This window comes from Crinia signifera, chromosome 9 (genome assembly GCF_055691185.1).
Source record: "Crinia signifera chromosome 9, ASM5569118v1, whole genome shotgun sequence".
Taxonomy (NCBI): domain Eukaryota; kingdom Metazoa; phylum Chordata; class Amphibia; order Anura; family Myobatrachidae; genus Crinia; species Crinia signifera.
This window is the reverse complement of record NC_139225.1, coordinates 153,346,131-153,365,006: the sequence shown is the minus strand read 5'-3', so window position 1 is coordinate 153,365,006 and position 18,876 is coordinate 153,346,131. Positions and strand designations below refer to the sequence as shown.

Below are 18,876 nucleotides of genomic sequence, written 5' to 3'. Positions count from 1 at the left end.
CTAGACTAATGAGGGAGAGAGGGAGATTGCTGCTATGTCAGGGAGTCTCCTGCAGAATGCAAGAGGGGAGGTAACTATGATGTAACAGTGTAATGTGGGCTAGGGGAGATGAGGGAGATTGCTAGACTAATGAGGGAGAGAGGGAGATTGCTGCTATGTCAGGGAGTCTCCTGCAGAATGCAAGAGGGGAGGTAACTATGATGTAACAGTGTAATGTGGGCTAGATTACATTTCTCCCCAGAAGCTCCAGAGATTAGGGATGGCCATCAGTGCACCTACTATCGATGGTTACCATTGATTGTGAAACTGCAAGTGGCCATCGATGGTCGCTGACTATGTGGGAGATAATAAATAGTACCCATCTAGGGTTATCCGTGTTCTTTCAGTGAATGGTCAATCACAACATGGGGGTGGGGCTTCATGGATGTTGAGGGCGGAGCTATGCTCCGTGTCCCGAGACCTGGGAAAAAATATATTTAAAAAATAGTCTTTTATTCTCATATTAATGGAAAAACCATTGTACATCGGCAGAGTGGTGGTGAATAGACGCTGTGCACTTATATTTTATATACTGATTATCACACACAGACGTCTTCTCACTGCCCCGTCTCACCTTGTGGCTCTCATGACCTCCAGACACTGTCTGGCCACAGTCAGAGGCAGGGGGAATTAGCTCAGATGGTAGAGCGCTCGCTTAGCATGCGAGAGGTAGCGGGATCGATGCCCGCATTCTCCATATGAATTTTTGGTGACCATAATTCCAATAATATCTGCTTCAATAAATCACTAAAATAAATGACTTCATTAGTTTTATGTTTGCTTTAGAAGCCCCAACATAGTGATAAGTTATATTAAGGTTGTTTCGGGTGACATTGAAGCAGCCTGAGTTCTGTGTATTTACTCCTTGATATATTTCTGCTACCAGTTCTTGTGGTTATAGGTCCCTGTGACTGATCCGCAGCAATTATTCTGCTCTTAGAGCTGATTATTGGTTAGAAATAATAAAGAATCTTGTTAAATTCAGTGAAAAATTTGTTACAGGACAATTCTGTAGACAAAGAAAAACGAACGTCCCTGGGTGGGCTTGAACCACCAACCTTTCGGTAAACAGCCGAACGCGCTAACCGATTGCGCCACAGAGACACTTAGAAACTGCACCAGTGTCAGGTCCTATAGCAATGGCTCCAGTGTCGGGTCTTATAGCAACGGCACCAGTGTCGGGTCTTATAGCAACGGCACCAGTGTCGGGTCTTATAGCAACGGCACCAGTGTCGGGTCTTATAGCAACGGCACCAGTGTCGGGTCTTATAGCAACGGCACCAGTGTCGGGTCGTATAGCAACGGCACCAGTGTCGGGTCGTATAGCAACGGCACCAGTGTCGGGTCGTATAGCAACGGTTCCAGTGTCGGGTCGTATAGCAACGGCACCAGTGTCGGGTCGTATAGCAACGGCACCAGTGTCGGGTCGTATAGCAACGACACCAGTGTCGGGTCGTATAGCAACGGCACCAGTGTCAGGTTGTATAGCAATGGCACCAGTGTCGGGTCTTATAGCAACGGCACCAGTGTCGGGTCTTATAGTAACAACACCAGTGTCGGGTCGTATAGCAACAACACCAGTGTCGGGTCTTCTAGCAATGGCACCGGTGTCGGGTCGTATAGCAACGGCACCAGTGTCGGGTCTTATAGTAACGGCACCAGTGTCGGGTCGTATAGCAACGGCACCGGTGTCGGGTCGTATAGCAACGGCACCGGTGTCGGGTCGTATAGCAACGGCACCAGTGTCGGGTCATATAGCAATGGCACCAGTGTCGGATTTCATTTGAGGCTTTTACACTGTTTAGCTCAAACTAAATGAAAGTTGTCACTGTAGACAATGGCCCTTATTCAGATCTGATCGCAGTACAAATTTGTTTGGAAAATGGACAAAACCATGTGCACTGCAGGTGGGGCAGATGTAACATGTTCAGAGAGAATTAAATTTGGGTGGGGTGTGTTGAAACTGAAATCTAAATTGCAATGCAAAAATAATGCAGCCAGACATTTACCCTGCACAGAAACGGGTGTGGTACAGGGTTCCGACAGTCGGGATCCCAACAGTCATTAGCCCGACGTCAGGATCCCGACTGGCCGGACTCAGACAGCATGGCGAGCGCAACAAAGCCCCTTGCGGGCTCGCTGCATTCGCCACTCTGCAGGTTATTCTATTCTCCCTCTATGGGGGTCGCGGACACCCACGAGGGAGAATAGCCGGTGGCCGTCGGGAACCCGTCTGTCTGTGTTTTAACAGTTGGGTAAATGACTGTCGGGATCCAAACTGTCGGGACCCCGTCCAGCACCCACAGAAACAAAATAACTCACCCAAATCTAACTCTCTCTGCACATGTTACATCTGCCCCACCTGCAGTGCACATGGTTTTGCCCATTTTTCAAACAAATTTGTACTGCGATCAGATCTGAATAAATAATAATGTGCTTAATTGATAACACAGATATTTTGCTAATGAACTGTTGTCTTTCTAAGAGTAAAGTTGGCCGTACACTTGTGCAATTTGGGCACTTTTCATCCGATTCCGACAGAAAGGGACGAAAAATTTGGGTGAAAAGTGAGGTACTTGTTTCCTAGCACGGCCACCACAATTTCTATCGTGGTGGTCGTGTCGGAAAAAATTGTGTCGGTCGCGTCGGGTGCATACCAAAACGCACACGACGTGACCGACGCGATGTACCCGATTTCTCCATAGGCTTCAATGTTAAATTTTTTTAACATTGAAACTGAGTCCATTTAACATAGTATAAAATGGTAAAAGGGCCAATATGGGCCATTTCTCATTGGGGATGGCCCCCTCATGCGTGTAAAAAATAATGGCCCCCATTGTGGCCGCCACCCCCACGATTGACGCAAACCCGAAGCGTGGCGAGCGCAGCGAGCCCGCGAGGGGTGGCGGTGCGCGTCCTCCGACCTTTTCATTCCCCTACTATCCACGTTGGCGTGGAGTTGAGAATAGATTAGTGTGGCGAGCGCAGCGAGCCACCGAGCCCGAAGCGTGGCGAGCGGACGCTGATACCTTCACAGATCCCTGCGTCCCCTCGCGGGCTTCACAGGTATCAGCGTCCCCTCGCGGGGCTCGCTGCGCTCGCCACGCTTCGGGCTCGGTGGTTCGCTGCGCTCGCCACACTAATCTATTCTCAACTCCACGCCGACGTGGATAGTAGGGGAATGAAAAGGTCGGAGGACGCGCACCGCCGCCCCTCGCGGGCTCGCTGCGCTCGCCACGCTTCGGGTTCGCGTTAATCGTGGGGGGTGGCGGACACAATGGGGGGCCATTATTTTTTACACACATGACGGGGCCATAGCCAATGAGAAATGGCCCTTATTCTACCTTTTCCCATTTTTTACTATGTTAAATGGACTCAGTTTCAATGTCAAAATATTTTAACATTGAAGCCTATGGACAAATCGGGTCCATCGCATAGGCTTCAATGTTAAATATTTTAACATTGAAGCCTATGGGGAAATCGTGGGCATTGCGTCGGTCGCGTCGTGTGCCTTCTTAAGGCACACGACCGACGCGATGTACCCGAGTACTGTTTTTTTCAAAGGAAATCGCGGGCATCGCGGGCATCGTGTGCCTTAAAGTTAAGGCACACGATGCCCGCGATTGTGGCCGTGATAAGAAACAAGTACCAAAAGTGACAATTGATTGTGTCTTGTCTCCGATTCGTGGTCCCGTGCGCAGTAGGGCCGGAGCTCACAAGTGCTGGCAGATCCTGCAGCACTTACCGAGGTCGAATAAGATACATTATATGCAAAAGAACCACAAAGATTGTATCATATGTGATCCTGCTTCCCGGGAACCTGCCGGACAGTTCTAGGGGATCACATGCGACTTCTCTCCTTGGAGAAGATACACAGGTGTATGGGGGTCTTAAGCTTTAGGATATGTCAGTGCCATGGTGACGACATCATGATCACTAAGGAACAGTCATTAGTGCACAATAAATTCATATCCTTACATGGTATATATTCCCTGACGTATATCTGTCTACCTGTTTCTCTGAATGCCATAATCTCAAAACTTTGATCTGGCTGCCCCCCTGCCCGAGAAGGGGGCACCAAAGTCGGCATGTACACTCCAGGTCCACTAGCACCTGGGTGAGAACTTCTAGAGTGCCCCCAACTATATCCAATAGGAATTATTTTATTATTGTTGTTTTTTAAAAACACACACAGCCCACACAGGTAACAAATAAACACATTGGACTCCACAGGAAAAAAACAAATCCACACATTAAGCGGACAGCCCCCACAGAAGACTGACCTGTCAGCAGCAGTGGTCCGTAGAAGAGAGGGTGGATCTCCTAGTCCCTCCCTCGCCCCTATCCATGGGCTGCACCCTCCCCTTGACAGACGCTCTAATACCGACACAGCAGACACCGGGTATTCCGACATGAAAGGCATTTCACTGTCTCCTCTAAGCTCCTCTCATTACAGGGACTCGAGTATATTGTGCAACACAGATAATTATCTCTCACTGACGAGTTCAAAGCTTTGGGCCTTATACAGAGGTGTAGGTAAACCGAATGGATTACATACATGTCCGATGTGCAGGATGGGTCCTGCTTTCTTGTCACATGTAGTGCACAGTTTGGGTGCAGAGAGGGGGTGGCGCCAACAAAGTTCTACAAATAGGGGTGGTGTGCCTCCATTTTGTAGGTGACTCAAGGTCTGTGTCTCCCAACAGTGTCGTAACTAAAACTTTCTAGCGCCCAGTCTGTCTCTGGAAAAGATTGGCCTGTGCTATTATTGGGTTTCCGGCAGTGGTGGATCCAGAGGGGGGACTGAAGAACAGTTCAAAATTCAAATAGGGGAGCCACAACCACTGCCAGTGTCAGTCAGTTTGGAATAGCAGTTGGTGGCAGTGGGTGTGGCTCCCATATTTGAATTTTGAACTGTAGTTCAGCCCCTCCCGTGGATTCGCCACTGGTTTGCCACGCTGATCACAAGAGCTTCCAGTCTAAATAAATTGTGCACCCCTCATCTACGAAAGTAACTGATTTAGAAAGCAGGGCATATTAGGCAGTGTCCCCAATCTGCCCAGACCATGTCCAGCACAGCAAAGCCATGAACTAAATTCCTAGGCTCTTCCCTTAATGCTCCATGGGAGGTCCTAAAATTGACCCTATTGGGATGCAGCCCCCCACCCATCCCTCCCAGAAATATATCATGTGGTCCCCTCCAGACTTATACCTTATATTTGTAACTAATATCATATTGATGGAGTGATAACATCACCAGAAGTAACTAGGACCGGATCTACCATTCGGCAGTTGCCAAGGGTCTCCAGAATCTGGGGGGCTCTCCTACATCTGACCTTGACACATTGAACGATGCTTCTTAGGGAGGTTTCCTTGTTGTCCTTAATGCAAATGTCAGGTTTTGGACTTCTAAGAAGCCACCTCCACATTTTTACCTGAGGTTCTGGATAGTCGATACTGGTGTGTGGGTGCTGGTGGAAGCAGTAAGATGAAGATTTGCCGGCCCTGGCTGGAACCAATTGTACGAAGCAGGTTCCATGTGCCAAGTTTCCCTATGATCAGATGCATCTTCTGTGCAGTGTAATGAGCGGGTGCGGACCGCGGTCTCACCACGCAAACACACAATAATATAAAAGCAGGCAATGCAACTTTAAAAGGGGAGGACATGTTTGTCCACAGTTTTCCACAATCAAGTGCGGACAAAGCCAAGCTGCTGTTTGGCAGCGGTTCCTCCTCCACCCCCCTAAATCCATCCCTCTCCTCCGCTATGACTGTATAGAGCCAGAAGAGGTCTGACGGCTGCACATCTGGACTGTGGGACCGGTGTTCTGACACCCAGCAGCTGGATCCTGGCTGCCAGGAGCAGGGAAGAGGCGTCATCTGCTCAGCGTTACTGGTAAGGGGGTTCTCCATGTGTGCACCAGCGGGTGATGTACAGGACAGTGTTCAGGGACAGTTCTCTCTGGATTGTTGGAGAAATGAGCTAGGACCAGGGGCAGCAGGTCTTGTTCCTAATGGGAGATAGAGAAGGTTACAGCTGATCAGCTTGTCACACCTAGAACCTCAAAGGTCATCTTTCCAGAGTCCATTCCCATCATTTGTGGAACAGCTAACTAACCAGGCATCGTGACGTTCCTGCTATTCCCTTGCTGACACATTAGGAAGCAGCTTCAACCTCGTTGGTGTCTGTACAATCAGGACAATCTGGGGCGAAATGCCAACATTTAAAATGTCGACAGGTTTAAAAGTAGACATGTTGTTTTTCATTTTTTGGGGTGTCTTTGTCGACATGGACACCATACGAGTGTACCGTGTCCCCTCGCGTGGCTTGCTGCGCTCGGCACACTATAATAATCTAACTCTTGGATCGCAAGTCGGTTTTAAAGTAAAAAAAAAAGAAACACACATGTTGACTTTTTGACCTGTCGACATTTTAAATGTCCGTATATTGACCTTGTCAGTGTTTTGACCATCGGCCAATGGTTGTATCCCCGTAATGTGGCCATGCTGAGCTTTCAGGATCTTAGGGTGAGGCCCGAATCTCGCAGAATGGCGTAGTCACGCCCCCTCATACGACGCAGCCACGCTTTATTACCGCTTTGTTACATACTGGGCTGGCCTATTATAACGCAACCATCCCTGGCTAGGTAATGTGCATGCGCACTGGAACTGTTCCTTCCTTCATTTACTAAAGCTTCTAAAATCGAAGAGAGGTGATGTTGCCCATAACAACCAATCAGATTCTATCATTCCCGCTGTTGACAACATCACCACTTTTCTTATTAAGAAGCCATCAGAAACTAGTGTGCAATGGGGCCGACTAAGACCCATCGAAATGCACCGGTGTGCCCCTGCTTGCTCGGTCACATGACATTAGCGCCCGCCCCCAATTCGCAGTAGACCGTTGGCTACTTTTTGGCTGCGAACAGAGAAAAAAATTCAAGCACACACACAGCATAATGGGGGGATCTGGGCGGTGGGGGCGGGGTTTGTACGTTAACCGAGGCGGCGTTAAACCCATACTTACCTACTTTGTGTGTCCCCTCTCCCGGAGAAGCCTGGAGTGGAGACTCTGGGGGGCAGAGCTTACCGACATTAAGCCACATCCCATTCCTGTAAATGCCATAATTCATGGCTCTTCAGAGGGAGGGAGTGCGGGGGCTGATGCAGGTGGGCCCTGCTAAATGCGGGAGGCTTGCCCAACCTTTCCGGAAGTCCAGGAAAGGGACCAGATTTTCGCCACCCTCCCGGCCATTCCTTGCGGGTAGGTATGTGTTAAACTGCTCGCTAGACTCCGAATATATGCAGCTTAGCGAGCAGGTCTGAATGAGGCCCAATGTGTGTGCGAGAGAGATAATGTGATAAAGCATATACTTTGGGTGTAGTGCTCCTTAATACCCCTTTTACACCAAAACGCCGGGTCGCACCCGGCTTTTTTAGAAACAGGTTCAAGCCGGGTGCGACCTGGCGTTTAGTGCCATTTACACCAGGCGGACAGCCCGACCCGCACCCCCCCCCCCCCCCCCCCGGAGCTTGGAGATGACAGCGCGATGTCATCTCCAAGCGTCAATCACCGCAGCATGCCGCCGCCGGACCGGAACGCTGCTGGGGGCAGCCCAGCACTAAGGTAAGCTGCTAGGCTGCCCCCAGTCCCCGCGCACACTCCCCCCACCGTCGCACAGGAGGTGAATGTATGCCGCACACAGGCATCCGTTCACCTCCCTCCCCCGCTGCTGCTGCTGTCTGCAGGGAATAGCAGACAGCAGCGCCGGCTGTCAGTGACTGTCAGGCTGACAACCCGTCCAACCTGCGGACGCTGCGGTCCGCAGGTTGGACGTTCCCCATTCATCCGACCCGGCGTTCCCATTTACACCGCCCTCTACCCAGGTCCTAGCCGTGTTCTACCCAGGTCAGGACCTGGGTAGAAGTCCCGTGTAAAGGGACACGGCGTTAGGGATTTACACCGCCGAAGATCCGGGTCTGACCCGCCGCTGACCCAGATTTTTCGGCGGTGTAAAAGGGGTATTATTCAGCAAGACCGCAATATAAAGATCACTTACACAGGACAGATTATACACTGTGCTGTATTCAGCTGCTAAATCCATTATCTCTGCAGAACTTGCTGGAAGAGTCTCCTTATTCCTGGCAGGAACACGCCAGCGTCCGGCACACGGTAGCTTCCATGGAACAACCAATGCTGCTGCTGCTTCTTGCCCTTGCCAAGGCGCCAGCCACTGCGGCCTCGCGGTACTATGAAGGTAAATTGTCTTTCTTTATACTTTCCAGAGTTTTGCTATTTTAATCATGTTGAGTCTATTGGCTTTTCCCATTACTTTCCAGTCAGCTTCCGCTCTGGAACAACGCACAGGAAACATCTCTTAATAATCAAAAAATATAAAAAACACATATTGGGAAAAATTGTTGAATGCATGTAGCACAGAAGTAACATCCATGTAACATGTAGCTGACACACGTGGGATATATGGCAGGAAACTGAGTTCAACAGAGAACATTTTCCTGGTGCATCTCAGAGCTTCCCTGGTGGTCTAGTGGTTAGGATTCGGCGCTCTCACCGCCGCGGCCCGGGTTCGATTCCCGGTCAGGGAATGACATTTTTGTTTTAGTTATTTAAAACACGCTGCCATATGTATATTTTTACACAATGACACTGCCACTGTTGTATCACAGCAATAAAACACATTCGCTGCATTTGTACAATGTCATTCTTCCATCCAGCAGTTCTGTGTAGTGAGACGATAGCTTGGTCACATGACTCAGCAGGGGGCGTGGCTAGGAGGCTTCATGATAATACAATGTATTTCCTGTTGTCTGTGTTCAGGTTGCTACTACTGTCACATTGCTGATACTTTGGCCCTTATTCTGGTTCACTCGCAAAGGCAAATCCCTTCTCAAATAGACAAAACCATGTGCACTGCAGGTGGGGCAGATGCAACATGTGCAGAGAGAATTAGATTTGGGTGGGTTATTTTGTTTCTGTGCAGGGTAAATACTGACTGCTTTCATTTTACACTGCAATATAGATCTCACTTTAAGTAAAACCCCACCCAAATCTAATTCTCTCTGCACAAGTTACATCTACCCCACCTGCAGTGCACATGGTTTTGTCCATTTGAGATGGAATATGCCTTTGCGAGTGAACCAGAATAATGGCCTTTACCACCTAGGTGGGGGGAGCAGCATAAAGTTCCACAGCAGCTGGAGAGACACAAGTTCCCTTACTGTAGGTAAATTATGTAGAACCCAGGTTGCAGGACTGCTGCTATTTGTGGTTCCACAGGCTGCTTTTCTCTGGAATGAATTCATGTGTAAAACAGCTGATCCTGCCAATCTGTTACACATGGAAATTAGGGAGAGTTTGCACATTCCCCTCTCTTGTCAGACCAGTACAGTGGTTGAGGTTTCCTCCCCCTTCTGTGTTCGTATGATAAGGATTACCATACTGTCCCTTTAAACTGGGACACTCATGAATTACACAGGTTCTGTGGCTGTCTGACTCCAAGCCTGCATGCCCCAGAACCTGTGTAATTAATGAGTGTCCTGGTTTAAAGGGACAGTATGGTATGTATGATCTTTAACTGTCCCCATACTGATGTGTGCAGTAGGGGACCCGGATAATGGGTTGACAGTGATACCATACGGGCAATATGCACATGGTAGACATAGACAAAATGCTGACACAAGCAAAATGTTGACATGGGACAGGTCGACGCAAGAATAGGTCAGCATGAGTTGATCAAACTTTACTATTCATGTGGACTACGATTCAGAATAATAAACTGCGCAGAGGTGGCGACATCGACGCCAAAATAGTCGAAAAACTCATTCCAACCTATTCCTGTGTCGACATTTTCCACGTTGACCCTTTGTGTCAACCTTTTGTGAATGTTGACCGTGTGTATGTCAAACTTTTGGGGTTCACCTAGACACTGTTGACCCAGTGGACCCGCACCCCAGATCCAGGACTTGCAGCAGCCAGAGCTGAATTACTGGATGGCGGACAACTAAACAAGAAACGATGACTCAGCAGGATGCAGCGGAGCGGCTGCAGCAGGGAGATGATTCGGGGATTTGGAACCAGACGTCTTTTCATTATTCACTTCTGGAAGCGGAGGATTTGTTTCAATATTTGCCGTCTGTCTGGGATTTATTCGTGTTCTTGCCGGGGGATATTTATAGGAACCTGGACGCTCAGCAAGCGGGATATAAGAGGAGGGGATAAGGTCATTAGGTCGACACTAATAAAGTCGACATGCATTAGGTCAATGACCACTGAAGGTCGACACTTAAAATAGGTCGACATGGCTAAGGCCAACAGGGTTGGAAGGGGAATATCAACACAACACAAGCAATAGGTCGAAAATGGGAATATCAACATTTTCACGTTTTTTTAGCCGACATGTGCGGTATTTAATGCCGCACATACTACGGCGTGGTGGGAGAATATAATAGTGTTCCCATGCCATGCGAGGGGACGCGGCACAATTAGACGGTGTCCATGCCGACTGCGTCGTATTTGGATAAAAAAAGTGAAAAAACTAATGTTGACCCTTTGACTGTCGACCATCCCATTTTTGACCAAATGCTTGTGTCAACCTTCCGACCCTGTTGACATTAGCCATGTCGACCTATTTCAGGTGTTAAGCTCAGTCCTGTCAACCTTCAGTGGTCGACTCAGTGACCCTTCCCCAAAAGGAGGAAACAATCACTTACATAGGAGACCTCCGCAGCCCTGGTGCCCCCTTTGTACGTTGTTCAGTCTCCCCGTAAGTTCTCTGTAAGTTCTCATTCTGTATGTTTCATCACCTTCCCATTGTCGACCTAATGTTCATGTCGACCTTCCAGCCCTGTCAACCTTAGCTGTGTTGACCTATATGAGATATCAACCTAAGCCTTGTCGACCTTCATTAAGTCAACCCCTTACCCCTATGTCATAATATAATACAGAATCAAATCCTCATAGGGCCCCTTCTGCAAAATTCATGAGGGCTGTTACAGCTTTATTCTGCGTCATCATTCAGATTGTTCTCCGATGTGTCAGCCATCCCTGAGGTCCCTGCAGGAGGCTCTTATACAGGGTTCTGTATGAGGTTATATAGTCTCCTGTACTTCCCGTCAGTATAGGGTCTAGTGATGTCATTGCATGGGTGTAATTCTGTCCCGGCAGTATAGTGATGTTATTGCCTGGGTGTAATTCTGTCCCAGCAGTATAGAGGTGTTATTGCATGGGTGTAAATCTGTCCCGGCAATATAGTGATGTTATTGCATGGGTGTAATTCTGTCCCAGCAGTATAGTGATGTTATTGCATGGGTGTAATTCTGTCTCGGCAGTATAGTGATGTTATTGCATGGGTGTAATTCTGTCCCAGGAGTATAGTGATGTTATTGCATGGGTGTAATTCTGTCCCAGCAGTATAGTGATGTTATTGCCTGGGTGTAATTCTGTCCCAGCAGTATAGAGGTGTTATTGCATGGGTGTAATTCTGTCCCGGCAGTATAGTGATGTTATTGCATGGGTGTAATTCTGTCCCAGCAGTATAGTGATGTTATTGCATGGGTGTAATTCTGTCCAAGCGGTATAGAGATGTTATTGCATGGGTGTAATTCTGTCCCGGCAGTATAGAGATGTTATTGCGTGGGTGTAATTCTGTCCCAGCAGTATAGAGATGTTATTGCATGGGTGTAATTCTGTCCCAGCAGTATAGTGATGTTATTGCATGGGTGTAATTCTGTCCCAGCAGTATAGTGATGTTATTGCATGGGTGTAATTCTGTCCCAGGAGTATAGTGATGTTATTGCGTGGGTGTAATTCTGTCCCAGTGGTATAGTGATGTTATTGCATGGGTGTAATTCTGTCCCAGCAGTATAGAGATGTTATTGCATGGGTGTAATTCTGTCCCGGCAGTATAGTGATGTTATTGCATGGGTGTAATTCTGTCCCAGCAGTATAGTGATGTTATTGCATGGGTGTAATTCTGTCCGGCAGTATAGCAATGTTATTGCATGGGTGTAATTCTGTCCCAGCAGTATAGTGATGTTATTGCATGGGTGTAATTCTGTCCCAGCAGTATAGTGATGTTATTGCATGGGTGTAATTCTGTCCCAGCAGTATAGAGATGTTATTGCATGGGTGTAATTCTGTCCCGGCAGTATAGTGATGTTATTGCATGGGTGTAATTCTGTCCCGGCAGTATAGCGATGTTATTGCATGGGTGTAATTCTGTCCCGGCAGTATAGTGATGTTATTGCATGGGTGTAATTCTGTCCCAGCAGTATAGTGATGTTATTGCATGGGTGTAATTCTGTCCCAGCGGTCTAGAGATGTTATTGCATGGGTGTAATTCTGTCCCGGCAGTATAGAGATGTTATTGCGTGGGTGTAATTCTGTCCCAGCAGTATAGAGATGTTATTGCATGGGTTTAATTCTGTCCCAGCAGTATAGTGATGTTATTGCATGGGTGTAATTCTGTCCCAGCAGTATAGTGATGTTATTGCATGGGTGTAATTCTGTCCCAGGAGTATAGTGATGTTATTGCATGGGTGTAATTCTGTCCCGTCAGTATAGGGTCTAGTGATGTTATTGCATGGGTGTAATTCTGCCGCGGCAGTATAGAGATGTTATTGCATGGGTGTAATTCTGTCCCGTCAGTATAGGGTCTAGTTATGTTATTGCATGGGTGTAATTCTGTCCCAGCAGTATAGCGATGTTATTGCATGGGTGTAATTCTGTCCCGGCAGTATAGGGTCTAGTTATGTTATTGCATGGGTGTAATTCTGTCCCAGCAGTATAGCGATGTTATTGCATGGGTGTAATTCTGTCCCGGCAGGATAGTGATGTTATTGCATGGGTGTAATTCTGCCCCGGCAGTATAGAGATGTTATTGCATGGGTGTAATTCTGTCCCGTCAGTATAGGGTCTAGTTATGTTATTGCATGGGTGTAATTCTGTCCCAGCAGTATAGCGATGTTATTGCATGGGTGTAATTCTGTCCCAGCAGTATAGTGATGTTATTGCATGGGTGTAATTCTGTCCCGGCAGTATAGAGATGTTATTTTATGGGTGTAATTCTGTCCAAGCGGTATAGTGATGTTATTGCATGGGTGTAATTCTGTCCAGGCAGTATAGAGATGTTATTGCATGGGTGTAATTCTGTCCAAGCAGTATAGTGATGTTATTGCATGGGTGTAATTCTGTCCCGGCAGTATAGAGATGTTATTGCATGGGTGTAATTCTGTCCCAGCAGTGTAGTGATGTTATTGCATGGGTGTAATTCTGTCCCGGCAGTATAGAGATGTTATTGCATGGGTGTAATTCTGTCCCAGGAGTATAGAGATGTTATTGCATGGGTGTAATTCTGTCCCGGCAGTATAGAGATGTTATTTCATGGGTGTAATTCTGTCCAAGCGGTATAGTGATGTTATTGCATGGGTGTAATTCTGTCCAAGCGGTATAGTGATGTTATTGCATGGGTGTAATTCTGTCCCGGCAGTATAGAGATGTTATTGCATGGGTGTAATTCTGTCCAAGCGGTATAGTGATGTTATTGCATGGGTGTAATTCTGTCCCGGCAGTATAGAGATGTTATTGCATGGGTGTAATTCTGTCCCGGCAGTATAGAGATGTTATTGCGTGGGTGTAATTCTGTCTCGGCAGTATAGAGATGTTATTGCATGAGTGTAATTCTGTCCCGGCAGTATAGAGATGTTATTGCATGGGTGTAATTCTGTCCCGGCAGTATAGAGATGTTATTGCGTGGGTGTAATTCTGTCTCGGCAGTATAGAGATGTTATTGCATGGGTGTAATTCTGTCCCGGCAGTATAGAGATGTTATTGCATGGGTGTAATTCTGTCCCGGCAGTATAGAGATGTTATTGCGTGGGTGTAATTCTGTCCCGGCAGTATAGAGATGTTATTTCATGGGTGTAATTCTGTCCCAGCAGTATAGAGATGTTATTGCATGGGTGTAATTCTGTCCCAGCAGTATAGCGATCTTATTGCATGGGTGTAATTCTGTCCCAGCAGTATAGTGATGTTATTGCATGGGTGTAATTCTGTCCCGGCAGTATAGTGATGTTATTGCATACCTCCCAACATGACCCTCTCTTGGAGGGACAGAATGCTCTATTCCTGAACTTCTTTTCTGATGACGATCATCTGTGTTGAAACACCTTTCTTACCAATTAACCTGTTTAGAACAGGTGAAGGCAATCACACATTAAGAGGGAAGTCCGGGAACAAAGCAACGTGTCCCTCCTGGAGAGGGTCATGTTGGGAGGTATGTATCATCCTTTTTATTGGTTGCAAGTCTGAATGATGAAAAGGAGGGGGCGCTACCTAATTATTAGCGACTGACCACTGTGTCCAGGCACATTTCATCATGAATCCCATAGAAATGCAGCCAGGGTGCAGTGCAGTCATAGGTTCTGTGGCCGGCTGACTTCAAGCCTTTATTTCACTCCATTTAATCAGCTACAGAGCCTGTGTAATCCACGAGTGTCCCGGTTAGAGGGATATTACAGTAAGCCTACATATACCAGTATTTGTCCCTGGAGGACGGTTCCACATTTACTCATGAGGTAAGGGACAGAGGCATTGAGGGAGATACCCTCACCAGTGGTAGATTCCTAACTAGGACCCTAGGGATGGCACTTGCAGGGGGCACACCGATGAGGCCGGGATATATTTTCATTTTCATTATATTAGTATTTAATTTTGTAACTGATGGGAGGGGACAGTGCGCAGCAAAGTGTGTAGGTGGCAGTGTCATACCTCCAAACTGTCCGGCTTTTTCAAGGAACGTCCCATTTTTTGGGGACGTTCCTGCCTCCCGCCCGGTGCCTCGGGTGACAAATAACGGTGTGTTCAATGCTGTTTGCAACAGAGATGTCTAGAATGTTTATACATCAGTGCGAATGGCTCATAGGATCAACACAATAGATATGTATAATATGTACATTTGGTTGATCACTAAAGGCCGACAGGGTCAACCAAAGTCATATGGTCTTTTCCTGGTCGGAAGGTCAACACTCTCACAAGCATAAGGTTGACATGAGTTTTTCATGTTTTTTTTTGTCCCAAACATCGGCATGGACAGAGTATCAGTGCACCGCGTCCCCTCGTATGGCTCCCTCCGCTCAGGATGCTTTTGTCACTACTATAATCCCCGCCCGTGCCCTAGTGGATGGCAGGGCAGGAAATATCAGCCGTCGGCTAAACAAGAAAATTTGACCTTTTTACTGTCGATCTTCCGATTGTCGACCAAATGCTTGTGTCAACCTTCTGACCCTGTCCACCTTAGCCATGTCGACCCATTTCATGTGTCCGCCTCAGCACTGTCAACCTTTATTGGTCGACCTAATCAATGTCAACCTTCTTGGTGTCGTCCTAGCATGTTTCCCACAGGTCCATAGACTGGACATCCGTGAGAGTATTTGGAGGCAGGAGCACTCATGTTCCTCAGTCCGCATTAGTCTGCGCCTCCCTAAGGGCCTGATTCAGACCTTTTTGTTAGGATGCGTATACTCGCAGCCTAGCGAACCGGTCAGCGCCGCCTTCCACCCCGCCTGGAGATCTATAGGACCCTGAGTATCACCAGTGACAGTTCATTGCGCATACTGGGCACTATTTATATGTGGTGCTTCCTGTTTAGAGGGGCATGGTTCCGCCATCTTGGGTGTGCTCTTGTGTCTCCCTGGCAGTCCTATACCCCCATACTCCCTCTCAGTTCCCCAGGACCTGTATTACCCCTAGCACATGCTCAGACGTGGCGTTATCAGGATCATACCCAGGCGGCAGGGACGGGGGTCGTCACTTCGCCTTTCCCAGCGCTGCACCCTGCAGCTAGTAGTGTAGTGATTACAGGTGGAACGTGGGGCGACACAAAGCTTGTTCTGCAATCACTAGCGCAGGGGCAGGAAAGGGGCAATAGGAGCCCTCGCTCACTTACTCCACTCCCCACGGTGTCAGAAGGGGACCGCGGCTTGGAATAATATAATGTCCAGCAGGAAAAACAAAGATATAAACAGAAACAGACCAAAGTGCTCTCTAAACTGCGACTTCCTGCGGTTCCCCATCCACAGAGAACAGGCCACGTTCCCGGCAGTCACTGTGAGGCCTGGGAGCGAGACGGCGGGACATCCAGGGTGGGAAAGGGGAGGAGGAGGAATGTGCTGCGGGTAAAATTGTTCCATTCCTGACTGTTATAATGTTTTCCAAATGTCCAGGGGTTTGGTGACTGAGACCGCAAAGCACCCTGTAGTTACTGCACATTGTCATCTTGTCTTCTATGGGAGCCACAGGCTGCTGTGTCCTGTAGGGGCCCGTTTATCAATGATCGCAGTTACAATGCGATCTGGGCGGAATATTACCGCTCAGGGCCTAATGGTGGGATGTATCAACCCCCGCTTGCAGGAACAGGGCTCCTCTGAACGGAGGCCGTCCCTGTGATGTGCTGAGCCGGGCGCCGGGGGGGTCTGCACATGCACGGTTAGCGCTGAGCCCCCCCCCCCCCCCCGTCGACCCCACTGCCCCAGCAGCAGTGCGGTGTACAGCCCATAGGCTACAATGGGCTATCGGGGGATGTGGCCGGCAGTGGTGCAGGGGGGATCGCAGCAGGGGTCGGAGATTCCTGATACATTCGGGGGATACTTAATATATGTGGCTAACCCGTTTTCGAGGATTTCGCCGCAAATATTGATTGATAAATGGGGCCCTGAGTGACCTACGCCACTAAGCCGCATGAGAGACTTATACGTGGCCGCTGTTATGTCACCACTAACACGTCACGCTTTGGTGGACCAGACACCATTCATCATTGAGTTGGTTCTGTTATAAATCATCGGGTGCGGTATGACACACCGACAGTCGGGATTCCGACAGTCATTACTCCGACGTCGGAATCCCGACTGCACAGCGGGGGGGGCGCAATGAAGCCCCTTACGCGCTCGCTGCGCTCGCCACGCTGCGGGCACTGTGGCGAGCTGCCACCTATTTTATTCTCCCTCTATGGGGGTCATGGACCCCCACGAGAGAGCAGTCGTAAGGATCGACAGACAAAAGGTCGGCATTGGGTTGACACATGAAATAGGTCGACCCAGCGGACGTATAACGCTGTGACTCGGCCTGGGCTGCACTCTCGCTGTCCAGGCTGCGCTCTCCCTGTCCGGGCTGCGCTCTCGCTGTGCTCTCACTGTCCAGTCTGCGCTCTCGCTGTCCAGGCTGCGCTCTCGCTGTCCAGGCTGTGGTCTCGCTGTCCAGGCTGCGCTCTCGCTGTGCTCTCACTGTCCAGGCTGCGCTCTCGCTGTGCTCTCACTGTCCAGTCTGCGCTCTCGCTGTCCAGTCTGCGCTCTCGCTGTCCAGGCTGCGCTCTCGCTGTCCAGGCTGCGCTCTCGCTGTCCAATCTGTGCTCTCGCTGTGCTCTCACTGTCCAGGCTGCGCTCTCACTGTCCAGGCTGCGCTCTCGCTGTCCAGGCTGCGGTCTCACTGTCCAGGCTGCGCTCTCGCTGTCCAGGCTGCGCTCTCGCTGTGCTCTCGCTGTCCAGTCTGCGCTCTCGCTGTTCAGGCTGTGCTCTCGCTGTCCAGGCTGCGCTCTCCCTGTCCGGGCTGCGCTCTCGCTGTCCAGGCTGCGCTCTCGCTGTCCAGGCTGCGGTCTCACTGTCCAGGCTGCGCTCTCGCTGTCCAGGCTGCGCTCTCGCTGTGCTCTCGCTGTCCAGTCTGCGCTCTCGCTGTTCAGGCTGTGCTCTCGCTGTCCAGGCTGCGCTCTCCCTGTCCGGGCTGCGCTCTCGCTGTCCAGACTGCGCTCTCGCTGTTCAGGCTGCGGTCTCGCTGTCCAGGCTGCGCTCTCGCTGTCCAGGCTGCGCTCTCGCTGTCCAGGCTGCGCTCTCGCTGTCCAGGCTATGGTCTCGCTGGCTATAGAAGTGATGTAATAAAGCTGATGTCATTAAGATCTTTATGTGAGTTAGCGCGAGCCTTCTATCTTAGGGCTGACTGTCTGTCTGCTCCGTGTGTCTTCCTGTGGGAATCCTCCAGTGGATGAGATGCTTAGTGGGGAGAGTGACTCAGAGCTACCATATAATATTCCCGGTTATTATAAACATCTGCGCGGTGTCACATCTGGTACTCAGAGCGTATAACACGCACAGTGGGGGGAATGTAGGAAGTCTTTTACAGAGTGGACAGTTGGAGTAGCCCAGTGTGCAACACAGTTAGCGTAACGCATTGCTGCCTCCTAGCCCGGCACACACTACAGGATGTGATTCCCCAGCGACATCACCTCCGTCGGCACGTGTCAGGGGAGCCGGTGTCGGCAAGCACATACACATTACCAGCAGCGATGGGACGGGAGACCTGCTGCATCTTACAACATGGCCCACGCCTGCAATGTCCTCTGTCATCCTACATCTACAGATGATAGATGATAATGATGGGATGTTGCTATGGGAAACCAATCAGAGTCTATCTATTATCTTCTATAATGTACTAAATAAATAAGAAGTAGATTCTGATTGGTTGAAATGGGCAATATCCTATCTTCTACAGAACTCCCATCTTAGTAAATAAACCCTGCCGTGTATTCCCACACCACATACCAGGGCTGGAAACCCTCTGTTTGCCTGCAGGCTGTGGCAGTGTAAGCCCTGGTGTATGAATCACCTATGATTGCTTATGTATCATTAGGCTCAGGATACCCAGCGGATGACAGCCACAATGAGGTCTACGTGGAACACCGCCCGGCCGCACCCCTGCCAGACTACCGAGGTAAGACCCAGAAACAAGGACATGTATATAGAATTATTCATTTATAAAAAAAATATAGGATT

At 49.1% G+C, this 18,876-nt stretch overlaps 1 protein-coding gene and 2 non-coding genes across 7 annotated transcripts in view; all 3 read left to right on the top strand.

Moving 5' to 3' along the window:
- Positions 1 to 18,876, top strand: part of SRPX2 (sushi repeat containing protein X-linked 2) — a 47,175-nt gene that overhangs the window by 16,541 nt on the left and 11,758 nt on the right. For 3 of the 5 annotated variants that reach the window (XM_083160311.1, XM_083160313.1, XM_083160314.1), the window contains 2 exons: positions 8,156 to 8,297; positions 18,734 to 18,814. In XM_083160311.1, coding sequence (XP_083016437.1) covers positions 8,156 to 8,297; positions 18,734 to 18,814 — 223 coding nt within the window. Of the gene's footprint in view, positions 1 to 5,273; positions 5,936 to 8,155; positions 8,298 to 18,733; positions 18,815 to 18,876 lie in introns of those variants that run through there. The other 2 variants (XM_083160312.1, XM_083160315.1) reach the window with 2 other exon arrangements.
- TRNAA-AGC (transfer RNA alanine (anticodon AGC)) lies at positions 664 to 736 on the top strand. The gene has a single exon. It is a non-coding gene; the product is annotated as a tRNA-Ala (tRNA).
- TRNAE-CUC (transfer RNA glutamic acid (anticodon CUC)) lies at positions 8,575 to 8,646 on the top strand. Its single transcript has one exon. It is a non-coding gene; the product is annotated as a tRNA-Glu (tRNA).